General features: G+C 42.6%; 1 protein-coding gene across 2 annotated transcripts in view; it reads left to right on the forward strand.

Annotated features, from left to right (window-relative positions):
- LOC137320576 (signal-transducing adaptor protein 1-like) overlaps positions 1-24,467 on the forward strand; it is a 65,171-nt gene that overhangs the window by 18,458 nt on the left and 22,246 nt on the right. Inside the window, exons 2-5 of one of the 2 annotated variants that reach the window (XM_067982261.1) lie at positions 2,313-2,384; positions 12,946-13,065; positions 18,404-18,460; positions 22,268-22,443. In XM_067982261.1, the coding sequence (XP_067838362.1) occupies positions 2,313-2,384; positions 12,946-13,065; positions 18,404-18,460; positions 22,268-22,443 (425 nt within the window). The remainder of the gene's footprint in view (positions 1-2,312; positions 2,385-12,945; positions 13,066-18,403; positions 18,461-22,267; positions 22,444-24,467) is intronic. The other variant, XM_067982262.1, reaches the window with a different exon arrangement.

The raw sequence follows: 24,467 nt of genomic DNA on the forward strand, positions 1-24,467 counted from the left end.
CCAAGTCATTAATAAATATGGTGAAAAGTTGAGGCCCCAGAACAGATCCCTGTCATACCCCACCAATCTGAGTACATACCCTTTATTCCCACTCTCTGTTTCCTACCTCCCAAACAATTTCCAACCCAAGTCAAAAGGCTACCTCCAATTCCATGCACTCTCATTTTTGTCAATAAAAGCCGTTCATCTTCTGATTAGAAATGAGCAGCAGTACAACTTCTTAATCAACTGATTCATTAAAATATTGCAGTATTTGAAAGTTATTTTCTCCTCTCTGATTCCTCCATAACAGGCACCATCCCCTGATCTATAGGAGGGCAGTTGACTTACTCCCAAGCGAGTAGCAATGACAATTTCTAACAGTCGTTGGGAGGTGTAGGTTTGGAGATGAGGTAGACTCACCAACTGGACATTCCTCCCTCTTTCTGCTTGGCGACATTAAAGAAAGAAAGGACTTGCATTTCTAAGCGCCTTTCATGACCTCAGGACATTGCAAAGCGCAGTATAGCCAATGAGGTACTTTTGAAGTGTAATCGCTGTTGTAATGTAGGAAACGCCGCAGCCAGTTGGTGCACAGCAAACTCCCACAAACAGCAATGAAATAAATTACCAGATAATCTGTTTTTGGTGGTGTTGATTGAGGGATAAATGTCTTTTTTTATTCATTCATGGGATGTGGCCATCGCTGGCAAGGCCAGCATTTATTGCCCATCCTTAATTGTCCTTGAGAAGGTGGTGGTGAGCCACCTTCTTGAACCGCTGCAGTCCATGTGGTGAAGGTTCTCCCACAATGCTATTAGGTAGGGAGTTCCAGGATTTTGACCCAGAGACGATGAAGGAACGGCGATATATTTCCAAGTCGAAATGGTGTGTGACTTGGAGGGGAAGGTGCAGGTGGTGTTGTTCCCATGTGCCTGCTGCCCTTGTCCTTCTAGGTGGTAGAGGTTGCAGGTTTGGGAGGTGCTGTTGAAGAAGCCTTGGCGAGTTGCTGCAGTGCATCCTGTCGATGGTACACACTGCAGCCATGGTGCACCGGTTGTCCAGCACACCGGGAGAACTTCCCTGCTCTTCTTTGAACAGTGCCATGGGATCTTTTACATCCACCTGACATTAGTGTCCCCCTCAAATGAGCCAATGGAGATTGGGAACTCACTGTGTGAGAATCCTGGGGCAAAACCTCTTTGTACCATCAATGGCAGATTATATTAGTGCATCAGTTTGTTGCTTGGCCAGACTATCTACTACCTTAATGTTAAAATCAAGTTAAGCGCTGCTTATCTCGCATGTTTCCAATGAGTGGGCTCTTCTGGCAGTTGTGTATGTTTTGTATACGATGTTCTTTTTGATTTTAAACTGTAAGGCAAGGTGACAGCCATGGTTCAGTGGTAACACTCTCACCTCTGAGTCAGAAGGTTGTGGGTTCAAGCCCCATTCCAGGGACTTAAGCACAAAATCCATGCTGACACTCCAGTGCAGAACTGAGGTAAGAGGTGCCGTCTTTAGGATGAGACTTTAAACCGAGGCCCCATCTTCCCTCTCAGGTGGATGTAAAAGATCCCAGGGCGTTACTTCGAAGAACATCAGGGGAGTTCTGGCCAATATTTATCACTCAACCGACATCACTAAAACAGATTATCTGGTCATTCTCTCATTGCTGTTTGTGGGACCTTGCTGTGCACAAATTTGGCTGCCACGTTTCCTACATTACAACGGTGACTACACTTCAAAAGTACTTCATTGGCTGAAAAGCACTTTAGGACGTCCTGAGGTTGTGAAAGGTGTTATAGAAATGCAAGTTCATTTTCTTTCTACCTTGTTTCCTTCCCCTTCCTTTCAAAATAGATTTTAAACCTGTTTGGTGCAGGTCCCTATTTGGAGGGCACCATTTAGTTTGTGAAGTACTTGATTGGTTGTAAAGCGCTTTGGGATGTCCTGAGGTTTTGAAAGACGCTATGTATATGCGCAAGTCTTTCTTTCTCTAATGCAGTTAACCTTAGCATGAAAGAGAAATAAATCATGCTCCTGCTCCTGATTATAATCTGGCTACGTTTTCTAGAAGCATCTGCTGAGAACAGGATCACATTTGGTTCCAGTGCCTCCCCCACTATCAAATTGCTGGACAATACTCACGGTGCAGGCTCTCTTGGGCAATATACTGGGCCTTGCTGGCTCCAATGGAACTGTGGACCAAGCATGAATCAGCACCTTTGGAAGAAAAGAGTAAAATGCTACCAGTTATTGTAGGTAAGCATCATTAAGTGAGGTCTTTTCTCCCCCTCCTTTTGATATGTTTTCTTGTATCTACTTAACAGGACTTCCAAAGATACTGGTCAGAACTACGAGGCTCCTCAATTTTTTTTTACTGTGATAACACGGAAGTGACGGTAAGGAAGCAGCTGATGCTAACTGGGGTCTTCTGGTTTGTAAATGTAGACAACTACTTTTACTTGTCCTAGAATAAGGTTAAACACTGAAGCTAACACATAGACATAGATAGATTACTATAGTCATTAGGAATATTATTTTTAAAAGAACAATGTAAAGAGGCATAGAAGATGCTTTGAAATCAGTGATATTGATACAGGCTTGGAATAAATTAGTAATGTCAGTCTTGGCTCAGTGGTAGCATTCCCACCTCTGAGTCCGAAGGTTGTGGGTTCTGAGCCCCACTCCAGAGACTTGAGCACATAACCTAGGCTGACACTTCAATGCAGTACTGAGAGAGTGCTGCACTGTCGGAGGTGTTGTCTTTCAGATGAGCTGTTAAATTAAAGCCCTGTCTGCTCTCTCAGGCGGACATAAAATATCCCACGGCACTATTTCCAAGAAGAGCAGCGGAGTTCTTCCCAGTGTCTTGGCCAATAATTATCCCTCAACCAACATAACTAATATAAATTATCTGGTCATTAGCACACTGCAATTTATGAGACCTTGCTGTGTGCAAACTGGCCATCATATTTGCGTATAAAACAACGGTGACTACACTTCAGAAGTACTTCATTGGCTGTAAAGTGCTTTGGGATGCCCTGAGGTTGTGAAAGGCACCATATAAATGCAAGTCTTTCTTTCTATTAGACTCAGTAGCCTACGAATTCCTGATGGCAAGAGCGGGCGAACATTTTGCGCATTTGTAAAACACTCCTCTGTCCGACATTAATGTGTTTAAAATAAAACCCATTGAAGGTAAATGGGTTTACACCTCCAATGGGGGAGGGAGGAAGCTGCACACAACCACTTCCTGAGCAGGTCTGTACTATGGAAAAGCTTTGAAGCTGTGAGGTAGTAGATACGGGACAGTTTTGACATGTGGTAATTTTTTTTATTCAACCTCTGTTAAACCCAATGGGTCATTTTTCTATGTTAAAGGTGCTCTATAAACAGCCAAGAGTAACTGAGAAAACGTTCAGCCTCTATTAACATCAAAGAAAGAAATGACAGGATTGTCACTGAATAGAGGTTCTTTGAAGCTGATGTTGTTGTTGTTTGTTTGTTGATGATGATGATGTGGTGATGGCGGTGTTGGTAATCATGGTGGTGTGTGTTGGCTGCCATATACCTAAGCCATTCACTAGCGGCAAAAAACAAAGGTCATTACATACAGCAAGTGACACCAGGTACATGGGTCACAGGACTGCCAAGTAGCATTAATATATTCTTTCCTCCTGTTTCTTTCCTTTGACAGATGCAGGGATGGGCAGTAAATGTGGCTTTGCCAACATCTGGAGAACAAATACTTTAAAAATATCAAAAATAATGTTTGAATTCTCGACCTTTGGTTAGGATAAAATATCAAAATAAGAGTGGAGAGCTGGAAATTGGTGATATGCATAGTGCAGGAAGTGAATTATGTGTATGAAGAAAAGGGGAAAACCACAAGATTGTGTGTCTACACTGTGAGATTGCAAATTGGGCCAAATACAAAGCAGAAATGTTGGGCCTGTCAGTATAATCCTGACCCATGTGGCATGTCCTGATATCAGGCCAGAGGGCAGGAGATTGTAATCTCTCATGTGAAACTCCTACCTAACGCAGGAGAGTTGGCTAATGTGGGGAAAGAGTCATGAACCAAGGATGGTAGAGCTACATGTACAAGTTGATTGAGTTCCCTCACACTGTCAGCTTCAGTAATTCCTGTAAATCAGTTCCCAGATGATGGTGTATACAGTCGCTGCTTAAACTAAAACAATAAAAGAGGAACAGAAGTGTAAAAACATGCAAGAAGATATTAATCAGATTTCTTTGTACCTTTTAAAAAGATCATGATTGTGACCTCCTTCAAATAGAAGAGGCTCCAATTACATGGCAGAGGGAGAGCTGAAGTAAGCACACTTATATTACAGGTATAACAAAGAGGAATCAGAAAACAGGACAACCCCGAGCACCTGAAAAAAAGCTTTCAGCTTCCATTAATCAAAGAAAGGATTGTAAATGAATAGAGGCTTTTTGAAGCTGACCAGTTTTTGTAACCAAGGAGATCGGTGTTAATTAGTCAAGCCAATTATCACACTTTACTGGATAGCCTCTGTTGTGTAATATGTTTACATACATTCTTTCCATCATATACTGCATATTTAATATTGCACCATTAAAATCTAGAATGGTGGCTACCTAGGAGTAATAAGACTATTGAGGGGGTTCAGATTACATTGTGAACCACCAGAGCAAACCTTGGGCAATTTAAAACTGTCAACAGAGCCCAAGATTGTATTATAGTACACAACGTAATTATTTTGCTAATTACTCCATTATATCACAGCCTTAAACTCATCCAATCCTCTACCACCTAGAGGCTTAATTTCTCTCACACAGCCTCTCCGCCTCCTCCTCCTCAGAACACTGAATCCTTTGTTCTCATGCACAGAAAGACCAGCTATCCCCTGTCCTTTGTGACCTCACCCCATTGCTACTTCGGTGACCTTCTCTGTCCCCATGTCCTCTTCACATGCTCCATTCCTCAGACACAACAACTTGCATTTATATAGTGCCTTTAACATAGTGAAACATCCCAAGGCACTTCACAGGATCGTAATTAGACAAAAATTGACACCAATCCAAAGAAGGAGACATTAGGACAGGTGACCAAACATTTGGTCAAAGAGGTAGGTTTTAAGCAGCGTCTGAAAGGAGGAGGGAGAGGTGGAGAGGCAAAGAGGTTTTATGAGGGAATTTCAGAGCTTAAGCCCGAGACAGCTGAAGGCAGGGCCACCAATTGTGCGGCGAAGGAAGTTGGGGGACCAATTTACACCAGTTTACTCCTTGCTCCCTGCTCTCTCTGCTCCAACATCATAACTGTTTCTTTCAAGCACTACATCCCTACCAGCCAGAGCTCCAGTCCTTAATTCCTCCGCCTTGCCATCTCTCTCTATTTTCAAAAATCCTCAAATGAATTTTCATTTCCATTGCCTTCAATGAAAATCGGGAGAGATGTATAACAGGTGGCTGATCCGATAGCACCCATTTTACGGTATTGCCCAAAGCCAAAACTCCCCCCCAGATGTCAGCTTGGTTCAGTCGGTAGCACTCTTACCTCTTAGTCACAAGGTTGTGGCTCAAACCCCACTCCAAGACTTGAGCCTACAATTTAGGTTTGGCAGAAATTCCATGGAAGCCCCATTGTTCATAGTTATGACCTATGAACCTATTTCCGGTTCATAGGTCATAAGTGGCGCTCTGTTCCAATGCCAATTAGAGCTAAGCATTTTACACACTAAACCCTATAAGTTCTTGAGAAGTTTGCCTACGTAAAAACAGTCAGTGAACTCCTAAGCACTCTGAGACATTTGATGTAATTAGGCATGTCAGGTGCTAATTTTTATTAAAAACTGTTCATAAATTGGAGTCCCTTCCCTTGTTACATAAAGTACAGACCTTTGAACAAAAATAAACCACCCCAAACTGTCCTTTACAATTAGCTTGGTCTGACTTCAAAACAATGTTATTTATAATTTGACAGCAATTTACCAGATATCAAATGCCCTTGAATCAAAGAATTACTTTTTAAAATGCATGTTTCATATTTCATAGAAACAGTAAAAAGGAGACACAATTGTCTTGTGATAAGCGCTTTGAATTGTTCTCTAGGCTCACGAGTTCATCGTGACCAGTGAAAATATTACGGTGTAACAGCATCCTCTTAGCATATATTAAGTCCTAATCTATCCAATTACCATTTCTCTGTATTTTATAATTTCCAAATGTTGACAAGTTAACAATGAACTTTAATTTGTGCTGCACATTGTACCAAATTAATAAGAACATTCGTCCCATCAAGCCCATTCTTTCCACAGATGGTTTAATATGGTCCATCATGGACTCTACGCATTCATCTCCTGAGGAAAGGCTCAGCAAAGTTTCTGGGCCCCCCTCTCCAATTGTAAATCAAATAAAACTCCAGGATATCCCTCTCTCCTAACATTCTACATCCTCGACTGGTTGCCTTTTTAAGCTTGACACGTTGGTGGTCCCAGCAGTTCAGGAACCAGCACGTTCCACACACCATTTGATTGTCAGCTAGAACTATTACAGGTATGAGGAAAAGAAGAGAGGACATCCTTGGATATTTAAGCCTATTCATTGAGTATCTTTAGACTTATTTCACAATGGGATAAGGTAACCCAGTTTCTATGTAATAGTGGTGGAATTTTCTTCATAAAGTAGTGCAATAGTGCAAAATAAAGACGTTATGTAATTTTCTCATGTAAAGTTTACACTTTAACTTAACAAGAAGAATTGGGGGAAAATTTTAAGAGTTAGCTTTCCTGACAAGGAGCTTGGGTATTTGTGCACTGAGCTCCAGAACCAAATTCCTGATGTGCACTCAGGTCAGAAGTGTACAGTGGGAGTGCTAAATTGTAAATTTTATCCCTTTACCCCCCCCCCCCCCCCCGAATCTCTATAACCTCCACAAGCCCTACAACCCTCCGAGAAGTCTGCGTTCCTCCAACTCTGGTCTCTTGTGTATTGCTCACTTCCTTTCTCTCCAACATTGGCAGCCATGCCATCAGCTGTCTATAACAACAACAACTTGCATTTCTATAGTGCCTTTAACGTAGTAAAATGTCTAAGCCATAAGCTCCAGAATTGCCACCCTAACCTCTCTGCTTCTGCACCTCTCTATTCTCCTTTAAAAGATGGTCCTTAAAACGTACCTGTTTGACCAAGCTTATAGTCACCCATGCTAATGTCTCCTTCTTTGGCTCAGTGTCAATTTTTATCTGATTACACTCCTGTGAAAAAGCTTTACTACATTAAAGGTGCTATATAAATACAAGTTGTTGTTGTTAGCTCCAAATATCCAGTTTAAACCAGCTCTTGAAGAGGGAATGTTGGGAATTGGGACCCCTTTTGACAATCAAACAGCAAGAGTTTTGTTTAATTTTAAAATATGTATCAGCGAGTGCTGATGACATAACTAAACAAAATAGCTTAGAGGAGTTACTGAGCTTGAAAGTGTGAGGGAGCTGAATTAACATCAGCTGGTTCTGCTGATAACCCAGGGACTTCAGCTCGTGTTGTTATCCATTTATCCCATGTATGTTAAAAACGCTATGGGTAAGTAACAAGAATGTAATCTGTTCAATTATGCGGAACTAGCAATCTGAGATATAATCAGGCTCCGCTGATGTTAATGCAACTCAACTGAGGAAAAGCTTCTGATGGTGAAACTCAAGGGGACAAAGGATGTCTTGACAAAAAGGACAATTATACACAAGAGAGGGTCAGAAAATTATGATTAAAAAGGAGGTCTCATCATAAAAACAGCTTTCTACAATGAAATAGAAACAGAAAATGCTGGAAATACTCAGCAAGTCAGGCAAGGTTAAAGAAACAGAGTTAACGTTTCAGGTCGATGACCTTTCATCAGAACTGGAGGAAGTTAAAGATTTAACAGCTTTTAAGCAAATACTGAGCCAGGGAAAGGCGGGGGGTTGGGTGGCGGGGGTGGAATGGGAGGCGAGGAGAGAACAAAAGGGAAGGTCTGTGATAGGGTGGAGGGCAGGAGTGATTAAATGACAAAAGGAATGATGGTGCAAGGCACGGAGGGTAGTAATGGGATAAGTAAAGAAACAAAAGATGGGACGAGAGGAAAAGTAAATGTCAACAACAGAACCACTACCAGCACTTGCTGTCTACAAAGTTGGGCCATGATGTGGAGATGCCGGTGATGGACTGGGGTTGACAAATGTAAGGAATCTTACAACACCAGGTTATAGTCCAACTGTTTTATTTGAAAATCACAAGCTTTCGGAGGCTATCTCCTTCGTCAGGTGAGCACTCGCTCACCTGACGAAGGAGAAAGCCTCCGAAAGCTTGTGATTTTCAAATAAAACAGTTGGACTGTAACCTGGTGTTGTAAGATTCCTTACATTTACAAAGTTGGGAACAGTGGTGATGGTCTGAAATTATTGAAATCAATATTGAGTCTGGAAGGTTGTAAAGTGCCCAATCGAAAGATGAGGTGCTGTTCCTCAAGCTTGCGTTGAGCTTCATTGGAACAGTGTAAGAGGCCAAGGACAGAGAGGTCAGAGTGGGAGTGGGACAGGAATTAAAATGGCAAGCGACCGGCAGGTCAGGGTCATGCTTGCAGACTGAGTGGAGGTGTTCAGCAAAGCGATCACCCAATCTGCGTTTGGTCTCCTCAATGTAAAGGAGACTGCATTGTGAGCAGCGAATACAGTATAAAATTGAAAGAAGTACAAGTAAATCACTGTGGGAAGGGAGGAGGTGAAAGGGCAGGTGTTGCATCTCCTGCGCTCGCACAGGAAGGTGCCATGGGAAGGGGTGCGGGTGTTGGGGGTGATGGAAGAGCGGACCAGGGTGCCGTGGAGGAAGCAGTCCCTTCGGAGTGCTGAAAGGGGAGGGGAAAATGTGTTTGGGGGTGGGATTGCGCTGGAGATGGTGGAAATGGCGGAGGATGATCTGTTGAATGTGGAGGCTGGTGGGATGGAAGGTGAGGACCAGGGGGACCCTATCATGGTGCTCGGAGGGAGGGGAAGGGGTGAGGGCAGAAGTGCAGGAAATGGGATGGACATGGTTGAGGGCCTTGTCAATTACAGTGGGGGGAGTCCTCAGTTGAGGAAAAAGGAAGCACTGATGTGGAAGGTGGTATCGTCAGAACAGATGCGACGGAGATGGAGAAACTGGGAGAAGGGAATCGAGTTCTCACAGGAAGGGGGTGGGAGGATGTGTAATCTAGGTAGCTGTGGGAGTCGGTGGGCTTATAGTAGATATAGGTTGATAACCTATCCACATAAATAAAGTCGAGGAAGGGAAAGGAAGAGTCGAGATGGACCATGTGAAGGGTGGAAACTGGAAGTAAAGGCGATGAAACTTTCCAGTTTGAGGTGAGAGCAAGAAATGGCACCGATACAGTCATCAATGTACCGGAACAAGAGGTGAGGGAGGGGACCTGAGTAGGACTGGAACAAAGAAAGTTCAACGTATCCCACAGAAAGGCAGGAATAGCTAGGACCCATATGCATTCCCATAGCAACACCTTTTATTTGGAGGAAGTGAGAGGAGTCAAAGGAGAAGTTGTTCAACATACGTTAAACAAATATTTTGTATCTGTCTTCATGGTAGAAGACACAAAAAACATAACAGAAATAGTGGGGAACCAAGGATCTAATGAGAGTGAGGAAATTAAAGTAATTAATATCAGTAGAGATAAAGTACTACAGGAACTAATGGGACTAAAAGCCGACAAATCTCCTGGACCTGACTGCCTACATCCTAGGGTTCTAAAAGTGGTGGCTGCAGAGATAGTGGATGCATTGATTATGATCTTCCAGAATTCCCTAGATTCTAGAATGTTCCCAGTGGATTGGAAGGTATCAAATGTAACACCGCTATTCAAGGAAGGAAGGAGAGAGAAAACAGGGAACTACAGGCCAGTTAGCCTGACATCAGTAGTCGGGAAAATGCTGGAATCCATTATTAAGGAAGTGGCAACAGGGCACTTAGAAAATCATAATATTATTAGGCAGAGTCAATATGGTTTTATGAAAGGGAAATCATGTTTAACGAATTTGTTAGTGTTTTTGGGGATGTAACTAGCAGGGTAGATAGGGGAACCAGTGACGCACTATATTTGGATTTCCAATAGGCATTCGATAAGGTGCCACATAAAAGTTGTTACGCAACATAAGGGCTCATGGGATTGGGGGTAATATATTAGCATGGATAGAGGATTGGTTAACGGACAGAAAACAGAGAGTAGGGATAAACGGGTCATTTTCGGGTTGGCAGATTGTAACTAGTGGGGTGCCGCAAGGATCAGTGCTTGGGCCTCAGCTATTTACAATATATATTAAAGACTTAGATGAAGGGACTGAGTGTAATGTATCCAAATTTGCTGATGATACAAAGCTAGATGGGAAAGCAAGCTATGAGGAGTACACAAAGAATCTTCAAAGGGATATAGACAGGTTAAGTGAGTGGGTAAGAAGATGGTAGATGGAGTATTATGTGGGGAAGTGTGAGTTGGAAGAATAGAAAAACAGAATATTTTTTAAATGGTGAGAAACTATTAAATGTTGTTGTTCAGAGGGATTTGGGTGTCCTCGTACAAGAAACACAGAAAGTTAGCATGCAGTTAGGAAGGCAAATGATATGTTGGCCTTTATTACAAGGGGGTTGGAGTACAAGAGTAAGGAAGTCTTACTACAATTGTACAGGGCTTTGGTGAGACCACACCTCCAGTACTGTGTGCAGTTTTGGTCTTCTTATCTAAGGAAGGATATACTTGTATTAGAGACGGTGCAACAAAGGTCCACCAGATTGATTCCTGGGATGAGAGGGTTGTCCAATGAGGAGAGATTGAGTAGAATGGCCCAAACTCCATGAAGAATGAGAGATGATCTCATTGAATCATTTAAGATTCTGAGAGGGCTTGACAGGGTAGATGCTGAGAGGCTGTTTCCCCTGGCTGGAGAGTCTAGAACTAGGGAGCATAGTCTCAGGATAAAGGGTTAGCCATTTAGTACTGAGATGAGGAGAAATTTCTTCACTCAGAGGGTTGTGAATCTTTGGAATTCTCTACCCCAGAGGGCTGTGGATGCTCAGTCATTGAGCATATTCAAGACTGAGATTTTGGACTGTAGGGGAATCAAGGGATATGGGGATCGGGTGGGAAAGTGGAGTTTCATGATCTTATTGAAAGACAGAGCAGGCTTGAGGGGCCGTATGGCCTACTCCTGCTCCTATTTCTTATGTTCTTATGCTTTTAATTTTTTGTATTTGTTATCTTTATCTTCCCTTACAAGACTCCCATGTGGAACCTACAGCGTGCTTTGGTGTCGGCCTTGTTTTAATTCAGACTCCAGGTCACCAATGTGCATGCGTCAGCTCCCAATGTTTACATTACTCAACCTGATTTCTTCATCCTGGCAGTAGACTCACAGGTTCACAATCAACCAGATCTGTGATTCTGCCTCTGGGATAAGGGAGCTGGATTTAAGCACTGTAAACACCAGGAGCAGGCTCAAGAACTCTGAACTGAAGCAACACCAGTATAAAAGCAGTTCATAATTATGCATTTCACCAAGTCTGTGGAGGTTGGTTGTCAGCTGTGGGGGGGGGGGGGGGGGGGTGGCGAATGGCCTTCAATGGGGTAGAAATCTGTCTTGGGCGGTCTCCCATCAGCCTCCTTTTATAGGCTTCGCCTAATATTCAGTCCCCTTGCAATCAATGGAATGAAATCTCAGGCGTGGAGTATAACCGGCAGGTGGTGTAATACTTCCCGTTTTACACTACCGTTCAAGACGGATTTCTACCCCATTGTGTCTGCTGCACAGAACTCTGTCAGTCTCATAAAGACTAGTTGCTGCTGTGTTTTGTTGTTGTTTGTTTTCTCGATCTCCATTGAGGACTGGGCAATCTTTCAAGGAGACTTTTAAAAAAAAACAACTAAACATCATGCTGACAAATTTCTGCTCATGGTCTGTCAAGGTACATTGGAGTGAGGCAAGACCAGCTGCTGGTTTCTGGCTCTCCAGAGAATTAGATGCTGTTGGCAGCACTGACCCTGGCATTCGCTCTGTCACATGAATGAGGTGGTGGTGCTGCTGCCACAAGAGAACGGCGCCAACCCAAGCTCCATCTGTTCTCCTGGAGACGGCGGTGCTGGCAGCAGCAAACCGAACATGGCAGACGCGGGCAGGGAATTTCCTCAGAGCTGCTCCCATTCCAGCACGATAACTTTGTTGACGTGCGTCAACGTAAATTTCCGCCGCACTTCCATTGACGTTACAGCAGGGGAGCGGGAGACTCTACGAGGCAATTCACCTCCACAGTCATTAACATGATGTAATTGCCCCTTGAGCACATAATCCAGCCTGACACTTCGGTGCAGTACTGAGAGAGTGCTGCACTGTTGGAGGTGCCGTCTTTCGGAATAGACGTTAAACCGAGGCCCCGTCTGCCCTTTCAGGTGGATGTAAAAGATCCCACGGCATTATTTTGAAGACGACCAGGGGAGTTCTCCCCAGTGTCCTAGCCAATATTTATCCCTCAACCAACATCGCAAAAAAATATTATCTGCCATCACTACATTGCTGTTTGTGGGATCTTGCTGTGTGCAAATTGGCTGCCGTGTTTTCTACATTACAACAATGACTACACCTCAAAAATACTTAATTGGCTGTAAAGTGCTTTGGGTCGTCTTGAGGTTGTGAAAGGCGCTATATAAATGCAAGAAAGCAAGTTCTTTCTACCTTTATGCAAAGAGTTTAGCAACTCTCAAAATCCATACATTCCATTACTTGTACAGGTAATAATTTTCTGCACACAATGAATATTAAAAGCAGAATTTTTTTTTAATAAAGCATACAGAAGCAACAAGCATTTCTCAGACTCTGGTTTCATGCTAGAAACAGACAAATCCCAATAGTATCATCATTCTGTATACGGTGCTCCCTCCTTATAACTGTTTACCATCTTTTTCAGTACACAGAAAGACTGGATCTGCAGCATTTTGTATCAATAGGAGATGACAACAGCAGAGAAAAAGGCTGCCAGGCAGCTAAATTCCGACTGCAACTAGCCAATGAGGAAGTCAAGCTGAAGGTAGCTCAACTCAAGTTCTGATCTAAGCCTAGAAATTAATGTTGCTGTTGGTAGTAGATGAACTTTTAACCCATTCTTTTGAGATTCCTCTCTCCTCTATTTCAATCCAGGAATTTATTTTAAATGGGTTAGCACCTTTGCTAAAAAAGTGGACAAAAGGAATATCATAGACTGTTACAGCATAGAAAGAAACAGGCTGCTTAGCCCATCACATCTATACTAGTGTTTTTCTTCACGTGACCCACCTCGTCTAATCCCATTCTTACTCACTCCCCATTACCTTTGAGTTTACTGTCAAAATAACGGTGAGGCTAACAGAGCTCACCGTTATTTATGTACAAATCAGACAGCAACTTCAGACGAGGGGCAGATGTGCGGATAAGCGTGAAAATCAGGAAGTTGCTGTCCGAGATGCGGCGCTCCACCGTTAGCTTCGCGAAAATGGCACCTTGCTGTCTGACTCACTGTTCAAATACATTGAACGGCGTGAAGTTCCTGTATTTGCCTGGTAGATACGATCTAAACTCACCTCAGAAAGTTAGGGCTTGTCCATTTCAGTCTAAGTACCCTTTTTAACGGCGTGATAAGTCTTAATTACTGCCATACAACCTGTCTGGCACTGAAAATTAACTTTTACATTCCTTCAGCTTTTACTTGTTGTCGGAGATTTAAAAAAAGAAATTTAAATATTTTTTTTACTTTTTCTTTCGGTCTCTTTTATCTCTCTCTTAATCCAATCTTTCTTTCCTTCTCTTTATTTCGCTTTCTGTACCTGATTTGACACTGAATTCACTATTCGAACTTACATTTCCTGGTTCAAACTCTGCGCTGTTCATTAACGATTTTTCAATCTGTTTGGTTAAGGAGGCACACAGTTGCTTGTCCTGTTCACACAGGTCCCAGATGCCCTATAGAAGGGCGTCATGCTATTTGGATCTCTTATTTATAGCAACTTCCCGCACAAAAACTCAAGGAAAGTATATGGGAGGGTGTCGTTTGTTTGCTGCTTACCGTAAATTCTGGCTCATTATTCCTCTTTTTCAAGCAACTAACTAATTCCCTTTTGAAGGTATTTATGGACTCTACTTCAACAGTTGTCTGAGGCACAGAATTCCACATTCTAAACACCTCCCATGTAATTTTTTTCTGACCTCTTTAATTCTTTTTGTGATGATGTTACATTTGTGCTCTCTTGTTACCATTCACTGACCAATGGAAACAGTCCATTACTATTTATCCTATCAAAACCATTCAGGTTGCCCTCTATCTTTGCAGCTCCGGTAAAAAAAAAGCTTCAACTACTCAAGTCTTTATTCATAACTTTAATCACTAATCCCCAGTAACATCGTAGTGAATCTACATTGTACCTTCTCCATTGTCCTTAAATCCTTCCTATACTGAGGTATTCAAAACTGTACACAATACTCCATCTAGCGTCTAACTAAGGTTTCGTACAAGCTCAACATTATCTCCTCGCATCAAGGAGTCTGTCCTCGCTGAACTACATTGACCTCCGGTCCACCAACACCTCAAATTTAAAATTCTCAACCTTGTATTCAAAGCCCTTCATGGTCTTGCCCCTCCCTATCTCTGGAATCTCCTCCAGCCCTACAACCCTCCAAGAACTCTGAGTTCCTCCAATTCTGGCCTCTTGTACAACCCATATTTCCTTTGCCCCACCATTGGCGGCTGTGTCTTCAGCCGTCTCAGCCCTAAGCTCTGGAATTCCCTCCCCAAACCTCTTTGCCTCTCTCTCCTCCTTTAAGATGCTACTTAAAACCTACCTCTATCTGTCCTAATGTCTCTTTCTTTGGATTGGTATCAATTTTGTTGTCTGATAATGCTCCTTAGAAGCGCCTTGAGATGTTTTACTACATTAAAGGCGCTATATAAATGCAAGCTGTTGTTGTTGTTTACCTTTCTTTTTGATCTTATCTACTTGCACTGCCATCTTTAATGACCTGTGTACCCACACAAGGTATGTCTGCTTTTCTACTCCATTTAAAATCTCACCATTTAAGGTGTACACAGAAACACAGAAAGTTAACATGCAGGTACAGCAGGCAATTAGGAAGGCAAATGGCCTTTATTGCAAGGGGGTTGAAGTACAAGAGTAAGGAAGTCTTGCTGGAATTGTACAGGGCTTTTGTGAGACCACACCTGGAGTACTGCGTACAGTTTTGGTCTCCTTACCTAAGGAAGGACATAATTGTCTTAGAGGTAGTGCAACAAAAGTTTCACTAGATTGATTCGTGGGATGAAAGGGTTGTCCTATAAGGAGAGATTGAATAGAATGGGCCCATGCACTCTGGAGTTTAGAAGAATGAGAGGTGATCTCACTGAATCATATAAGATTCTGATAAGGCTTGACAGGGTAGATACTGAGAGCCTGTTTCCCCTGGCTGGAGAGTTTAGAACTAGGGGGCATAGTCTCAAGATAAGGGCTGGGCGATTTAGGACTGAGATGAGGAGCAATTTCTTCACTCAGAGGGTTGTGAATCTTTAGAATTCTCTACCCCAGAGGGCTGTGGATGCTCAGTTGTTGAATATATTCAAGGCTGAGATCGATAGATTTTTGGATACTAAGGGAATCAAGAGATATGGGGATCGGGTGGGAAAGTGGAGTTGAGGTTGAAGACAAGCCATGATGTTATTGAATGGTGGAGCAGGCTCGAGAGGCCGTATGGCCTACTCCTGCTCCTATTTCTTATGTTCTTATGTACTTCCAATCCTTATTTTTACTTCAAAATGTATACAGTTCTCTACGTTGAATTGCATCTGCTACCAATCTGCCCATTCTACTAGCCTTTGTCTTCCTACAGTCTTTCAATGTCCTAATCGCAATTTGCCGTACCTCCGATTTTGAATCATAGAATCTTACAGCAAAGAAGGAAGCCACTCGGCCCATCGTGCCTGTGCCGGCTCTTTGAAAGAGCTATCCAGTTAATCGTGCTCCCCCCACTCTTGCCCCTTAGCCCTGCAGATTTTTCCGTTTCAAGTGTGTAACCCAATTTCCTTTTGAAAGTTACTATTGAATCTGCTTCACCACTCTTTCAGGCAGTGCACTCCAGATGATAACGTTGAAACATCGGCAAATTCTGAGATTGTTCCCTCAATTCCTAAGACCAGGTTGTTATATATGTATATAATAAATAACACTGACCCTATTGGAACATCACTCACCATATCTTTCCAGTCTGGGAAACTTCCCTTTACCCTTTTCCTTTGCTTTCTGCCCTCCAAACACGAGGCCAAAAATCCGTGGTGGGCACATACTGACACTCCCTGGAAAGAATAACGAAGTGCCTCCACAGTCCCCTTTGTACGCATGCCAAATTTAAAAAGAAAATGTTATATTCTTATCCTTTTTCTTCGATTGGTCCAGGTCGTTGATAATTGTGCCTTTATTTATATTTTTTGTGCTGTCTGTTGATTGTTAGCTGCCATTAAAATGGTGTTAATGGGCGTATTTTAAGATTGTTTTAATCCTACATTGACATGGAACATAAGAGATGGTTACCAATCATCCAGATGGCAGTAATTTAGTCCAATGGTTTGTTAAAATAGCTGGCAAAAGGACTCCATACAAATGTGTTAACAGATTTGTTACTAAATCACTTGTCTGGATGGGCGTAACTGCAGCAATACCGGAGAAGCTTGACACCATCAAGGACAAAGCTGTTCACTTGATTGCCTCCTTGCCACTGGACTCAGTTTCCATCACCATCCATCACCAGTGTGCTATGGCTGCAGTATGTCCTATCTACAGGATGCACTGCATCAACTCGCTAAGCTTATTTCCACAGCTCCTCCCAGCCATGTGACTTACTACTAGGAAGGACAAGAGCAGCAATTGTAAACAATTTTACAACACCAAGTTATAGTCCAGCAATTTTATTTTAAATTCACAAGCTTTCGGAGATTTTCTCCTTCCTCAGGTAAATGTTCAGGATCTCCGAACATTTACCTGAGGAAGGAGAAAATCTCCGAAAGCTTGTGAATTTAAAATAAAATTGCTGGACTATAACTTGGTGTTGTAAAATTGTTTACAATTGTCAACCCCAGTCCATCACCGGCATCTCCACATCAAGAGCAGCAATGTCATGGAACACCGCTACCTCCAAGTTCCCCTCCAAGTCACACAGTATCCTAACTTGGACAAACATCGATGTTCGCTCATTGTCGCTAGGTCAAAGTCCTGCAATTCCCTTCCTTACACCATTGTGGGGCACCATTAGCACAAGGACTGCAGCGGTTCAAGAGGAAGGCCCACCAAACCTTTTCAGAACACCTAGGGGTGAGCAACAAATGTGGCCTTGTCACCGTCACCCCCATCTTGAAAACAAATCAAAAAATTTCTATGAGTGAATTTTTCTGAGATCCTGCTCCATCAGCGGGGCCTCCCATGGGCTCGGCAGCTTGTTGGAAAATAGTGGGTGCACTGCCAGTGAGTTTCCATTCATTTCAAATCAATGGATTAAAAGTAATGGGCTGGGCACCCATGATTTTCCAATAAGCTACTGGCTGTGAACGAGACCCCACAGGTGGCGTGAGGTTGCAGAAAATTTACCCCAATGACTGTCAGTAGCATCCTAGAATCATGGAATCATAGAATCGTACAGCACAGAAGGAGGCCATTCAGCCCATTTCAAAAAGCTATTCAATTAGTCCAACTCCATGACTCTTTTCTCATAGCCCTGCAAATTTTTCCTTTTCAGGTATATATCCAATTCCTTTCTGAAAGTTACTATTGAATCTGCCTCCATCACTCTATCAGACAGTGCATTCCAGATCATAACAACTTGCTGCGTAAAAAAAATTCTCATCATCTCCCCCCGGTTCTTTTGCCAGTTACCTTAAATCTATGTCCTCTGGTTAATGACCCACCCACCAGTGGAAATAGTTTCTCCTTATTTACCCCATCAAAACCTTTCGTGATTTTGAACACCACTATTAAATTTCCTCTTAACCTTCTCTGCTCTAAGGGGAACAATCCCAGCTTCTCTCCTCACCCTGAGAGTGAGTTTCTGTTTGGAGCTCATGCTTGACATTTGCTGTTATTCACTGCAGTTTCTGTTATAAGATGACATTGCTATTTAGTTTTTATATCGCAATAGTATGATGTTGGTGAAAAGGTAATGGAGAGAATGATGCTCGAACGGAACATATATTGTTTCAAGTGGGATTATATTATATAAGTGCGATTATACATCTTCATCTCCTATAACACAATGCAACGTAACTAGGCACTTGTCAGCACTGGTTATCTGCTCTGTGCTATATACTATGTAATGATGTAAATATAATGTAATTTTCCTTTCCCATTCATTATCCCCAGGCTGAAAACATTGAAATCAGAGAAGAATGGAAAGGTTATATTAGCGTTGTCTCTCAGGTATGAATTTTGCTTTTATAACTTGTTCCTGTATTAAATTTTGGCAGTCCAATATTATGAGAATAACAGAATTTTAAATAAAATGTTGCTTATTGCTGACTTCAAAAGGTGTGCTTGGGAAAGAAATATCTTCACAAGAGTAAAGTTTACCTGCTGACTGGTAGCTTTCTGGAAGCCCTGATGGTCTAGTGCTGACTGGAGGCACCACGACTGGACTATAGCATGAAAATTACTGTCGGTGTTACCACTGAGGCCTACACTATTGGGGCTGCATTTTCAGGCCTCCTGTGTGGCAGAAAGAGGGAGCAGTAGCACTCTGAAAATGGTGGACAGTGACTTAACGCCCCATTCCCGCCGTTGCTGTGGACACGGCAATGTTCCCCCGGGGCCCAGCGCTGGGCGGCCCCCTGAGTCAGGCGGTAGGCCCATTCAAAATGCTAATTGGGGTCCAATGGCATATAAATGACCCCGATTGCCATTTTTGGACTGAACTTGGCAGTGTGCGCATTGTGCTGGCTCCGTCCAATATCAGCTATCAGCCCGGCTGAAGAGGATCCCGAAGGTGAGTTCCTCTTTCTTTGTGTGGGGCCGGGAAGATCAGGTGTGCCCCTTCAGGCTTCACAAATCCAGCCTGGGTCGCTGCCGCTTGGATCATGGCTGATCTGCACCTCAACTCCATTTTCCAGCCTTTGCTCCATATCCCTTCATACCCTTACCTAATAGAAATCAATCAATCTCAGTCTCGAAAGCTCCAGTTGTTCTAGCATCCACAGCCCTTTGGGGGACAGAGTTCCAAATTTCTACCACCAATCAATCACCCTTCTCCCACCATTGCTCAATGTCCAATTGTTTTGTTTCCGCAAAGCACATTGGGACATTTTATTATGTTAAAAGCACAACTTGTTGATGTTGCAATGAAAACAGCTGGATTGGATTGAACACTATTTCAACACTTTAAGTTGCTGCTTAGCACTATTAATAGATTCTGAACATGGTTGTTGCTGCATTTCTTTCACTGGATGCCTCACTATTCAATTGTTATAAATCACTGAAGAAAATCATAAACTCAATACAGTCTGTCGCATGACAGGCTTGAGCACACAGTCTAAGTTGGCAATTCAGTGCAGTACTTAGGAAGTGCTACACTGGTAAAGAAGCTGTCTTTCGGATCATATGTTAAATCAAGGCCCTGTCCTCCTGCTCAGATGGGTATCAAAGATCCCATGGCACTAATCAAAGATGAGCAGGGGAGTTCTCTTGAAGTCCTGGCCAACATTCATCCCTGAAGCAACACTACAAAAAAAGATTAGCTGGTCATTTGTCTCATTGCCGTTTGTGGGACCTTGCTGTGTGCAAATTGGCTGCCGTATTTGCCTATATCATGATGGTGACTATATTTTAAAATAATTGATTGGTTGTAAAGTGTTTTGGGATGTTCTGAGGATGTGAGAGGTGCTATAGAATTGCAAGCCTTTCTTTTTTATTAACACGAGAGATACCAATACTAAAGAATAGACTATTTTTTTTACTTTTGGCATCAATTGTCAGCATCAAGCTTTCTGAGATCATGTAAGGCATGAACTGGTATCAGAGAAAAGCTTCCCCTGCTCTGTCCATCTGCTGCATCATAGTGTTGACGTGGCATTCTGGTAGTCTGATAGAAAAGATAGTTATGTGGCCATGTAATAGAGTTGCATGTGTCTCATACTCAAAGTGGCAACCGTCCTTGCCTCGGTATAAGTGATGCTGCCGTATAACTACATAGAGTGTATTTACATATACTGAACAGTAAAGGCAAGAACCATCTTATCTAGTATACTAAACCCTTCACGTTCAGATTTGCATTGGCTTTGGAAGAACCTGAAGTTTGGACCCTTTAAGCCCATTTGAACACAAAGTCTGAGTTTACTGGCAGGTTCATGTCTAGCATGCACTGTGTTTAGTTAATAATAAACAGATGAATGTGTTCCTTTGAGCTTTTCAGTCATGTTCATTCTCCCATTTCAACTACTTCCGCATTGACATGAATTACATTGTAATCTGTTTTGTGCACATCATGGAGCATTAAATTTCCAAGTCTTCTCAATTCACAAGGGCCCATTTTTAATTTTTTTAGAGGCTCACTGAATCCAAATAGGTGAAATTAAATCAATGCTGCTGTGCGCATCTGAGGGTACAGTAGTATGTACATCTTGTGGGTTATGTGGGTGTTGTCATTCTCTCTCGATGTCTCAGATCTCACCCTAGGCAAAAAACTGACAGTCCATCTGTGTCCCCTCAAGAAACAGACTTCTCCAAGTCTCTGACAACATTCAGTTCACAGTCTATTTGTCTACTATTCTTTGCTGAGAAGTACAGTACATTGGAGCTGAATGCTGGGTTAGGGATACAGTATCCCAGAAATCAAGGGACAAAAAATAAACCCTCTGAAAGGGTGTTTTATCATTTTAGCAAGGGCAATTCCTGTTCCTGAATACTACCCAGTGACCAACCCCCAATCCCCCTTCCCAGCCTCTGGAAATGATGTGTGTGGTTTTTGGGTGAAACAGGATTGGGCTTGGCAGTAATGCCTCCCGTGATGGAATAGCCTGTTTACCGTATTGCCACTTGGGTGAAGTAGTGGAGGGCAGCTGGCACACATGGTACTGTATCAGAGCATGAGGCAGTATCTTCGAGAGTGGAGGGGAAAGCACTGGGAAGAAAGAAGAAGCGAAGCTGGTAATTACTGATCACATTATTAAGGAGTGAATGAAATGGGCCAAACTGTCTTACCTTGTTCCTAAATTTCATGTGGGCTTATGTACTGATATGCAGACATAAATCTGAGGAAAATAACAACATGAAATTAGAAGCTCACAACAGCTGAATTTTCTTCCTATTTGAATAATTATAACATGGAACAGATCATTTTATTGGATTAATATTTGAAGGTAGGCAACTACAGGTTGAGTATTTCCTGTTTGATAAATGACTCTGCATGCTTGTTAGTGATTAAAGCATTTTTATATGAGCTGTACAAATTTGAGCTCATCCAAACTCTGCTGCCCATATCCTAACCTGCACCAAGTCCCTTTCACCCTTCACTCCTGTGCTCAGTGACTTACATTGGTTCCCGGTCCACCAATGCCTGGATTTTAAAATTCTCATCCTCGTGGTCAAATCCCATCCATGGCCTCGCCCCTCCCTATCTCTGTAACCTCCTCCAGCAAAACAACCCTCTGAGAATTCTGAGTTCCTCTAATTCTAGCCTCTTGTGCATCCCCCAATCTGTTTGCCCCAACATTGGCGGCTGTGTCTTCAGCTATCTAGGCCCTAAGCTCTGGAATTCCCTTCCTAAGCCTCTCCACCACTCTCTCCTCCTTCAAGACCCTCTTTAAAACCTTCCTCTGTGACCAAGCTTTTGGTCACCTGTCCTAATGTCTCCCTCTTTGGCTTGATGTCAATTTTTGTCTGACTGTGCTCCTGTGAACTGCCTACGGGACATTTTACTGCAGTAAAGACACTATATAAATGAAAGCTGTTGTTATTTATTACTAGCAAAATGGGAGCAGCAACAAATATTTTTTACAATGGGCATTGAGCAGTCCTATAGCTAATCTTTGACATATGTAATCTGTAAGGTTGAATGTGAACCTGACACTAGTTCAGCTCTAATATCTAGGACAAGTATAGAACAATTCTTCACTCTTGTCAAACGAAAAGTACTTATTATATGGTTTTAATGGAAGTTTACAGCACAGAAGGCAACCCTTAGCCTGTCGTGTCGATAATTTGATTCACAAGTTTTTTTTTGTGCAATTTCACCAGCTGGAGATTCCCAGTAACTTGTCACTGCTGCCCGGGCAGTTGCTTCACCTAAAAGAGGTAGTTGAACGAGAAAAAGAGCGTCAGTCAACCGTACCGGTGAGACCAGAATCGCAGAGTTTTTTGGTGGAGAAGCCTGATCCAGAAGTGTATGACGATATATTGACCACAATGCCAGCGTACGTAGAATCAATACACCAGAATGATACCGGGGCTTAAAGGGTTAAATAATAAGATCAGGTTGCATAAACTTGGCTTGTATTCCCTTGAGTTTAGAAGTTTGAGGGGTGATCTGATCGAAGTGTTTAAAATGTTAAAAGGATTCAGTAGGGTAGATGCAGAGAAACTATTTCCTCTGGTGGGGGAATCAAGAACGAAAGGGCATAATCTTAAAATTAGAGCTAGGCTGTTCAGGAGTGAAATTAGAAAGCACTTTTTCACACACTGGATAGTAGAAATCTGGAATTCTTTCTCCCAAAAGGCTGTGGATGCTGGGTCAATTGAAATTTTCAAGACTGAGATCGATAGATTTTTGTTACGTAATGGTATGAAGGGATATGGAAGAAAGGCGGGTAAATGGAGTTGAGGTACAGATCAGCCAAGTGAACATACGAGCAATGACAGACAGGAAAAGACCCTCTGGTCCATCCAGCCTGTCCCACAATTGTGATACTTTGTGTATCACAATGTATACACTCTCCACCGAAACCATTTGATTTCTTGGGAGAGGCGAAAAAACAGATAAAAACCCAGGCCAATTTGGGAGAAAAAAATCTGGGAAATTCCTCTCCGACCCCCCCCCCCCCCCCCCCCCCCCAACTAGGTGAGCGAAACTAGTCCAGGAAATTATCCCGGACCTGATAATTCTATGCATTACCTACCTTTTGTAAGAGGTGATTTCTGCCCCAGCCAGAAACAGGTTCAGCTCTCGCTTGAAGGAATTCAGTGAATCGGCATCCACTGCACGATCCGGCAGCCTGTTCCACAGGTCCACTATTCTCTGGGAAAAGAACCACCTCCTGACATCTAACCTAGATCTGGCTTTGTACAACTTAAAATTGTGACCCCTGGTCCTCCCTAACTTATTTAATTGGAACAAACTGTCAACTCGAACATAATCTATTCCTTTCATCATCTTATAAACCTCAATCCGATCACCCCAAAGTCTTCGCTTCTCTAAAGTGTGGAGTCCCAGCTCTTTTAGCCGATCTTGATAACTAAGATGCTTCAAACTGGGAATTAATCTAGTGGCCCTCCTCTGCACCTTTTCCAAAGCCTCAATATTACCCACCATGTGAGGAGACCAAAACTAGACACAGTATTCTAACGGAGGCCTGACCAAGGTCTTGTACAACGACAAAATAGTATACCTTGTCTTATAGTCAATTGTCCTATAAATGCACCCCAGCACCCTATTTGCTCCAGCTATCGATTCACGGCATTGTTCATGAACCTTTAGAGATCTACGCACTAGAACACCCAGATCTCTTTCCTTCTCCACCTGCTTTAATGTTTTTCCATGAAAGATGTACGTATGTTCAGCATTCACCCTACCCACATGCATAACACTGCACTTTTCAAAGTTAAACATCATTTGTCAGTCACAAGCCCAGTCCCCCAAAACATCAAGATCTGCCTGAAGCAGTTGAGCATCTTCTACAGTCCTGACACTCGCACAGATCTTAGTATCCTCTGCAAACTTGCAGATCGTGCCCCCAACACCTACATCAGGATCATTAATAAAAAGTGAAGAGCAATGGTCCCAACACCAATTTCCAAGGGACACCACTGGTGGCCGGTCTCCAAACCATCCAAATCTATCTGTAACTACTTTTTACCTACAGTCTTCCAGCCAGTTCTCAATCCAGATCAATATATTGTCACTATTACCAAAGGCTTCGATCTTGTAGAGAAGTCCTTTGTGTGGTACCTTGTCAAAAGCTTTTTGGAAATCTAAGTGGACAATGTCTCCTGGGCCCATCCACCATCTTGGTGACTTCTTCAAAAAATACAATCAAATTTGTAAGGCATGACCTTTTTTTGAAGCCATGATGGGTGTCCCTAATATGTCCCTCTCGAAGTCATCATACATTGCATCCCTAATGATTCCTTCAAGCATCTTTCCTATTACTAATGTCAAGCTAAAGGCCCTCTAGTTACCCAGGTCCATCTTGTCTCCTTTTTTAAAATATGGGGACTACTT

This window comes from Heptranchias perlo, chromosome 4 (assembly GCF_035084215.1).
Source record: "Heptranchias perlo isolate sHepPer1 chromosome 4, sHepPer1.hap1, whole genome shotgun sequence".
NCBI lineage: Eukaryota > Metazoa > Chordata > Chondrichthyes > Hexanchiformes > Hexanchidae > Heptranchias > Heptranchias perlo.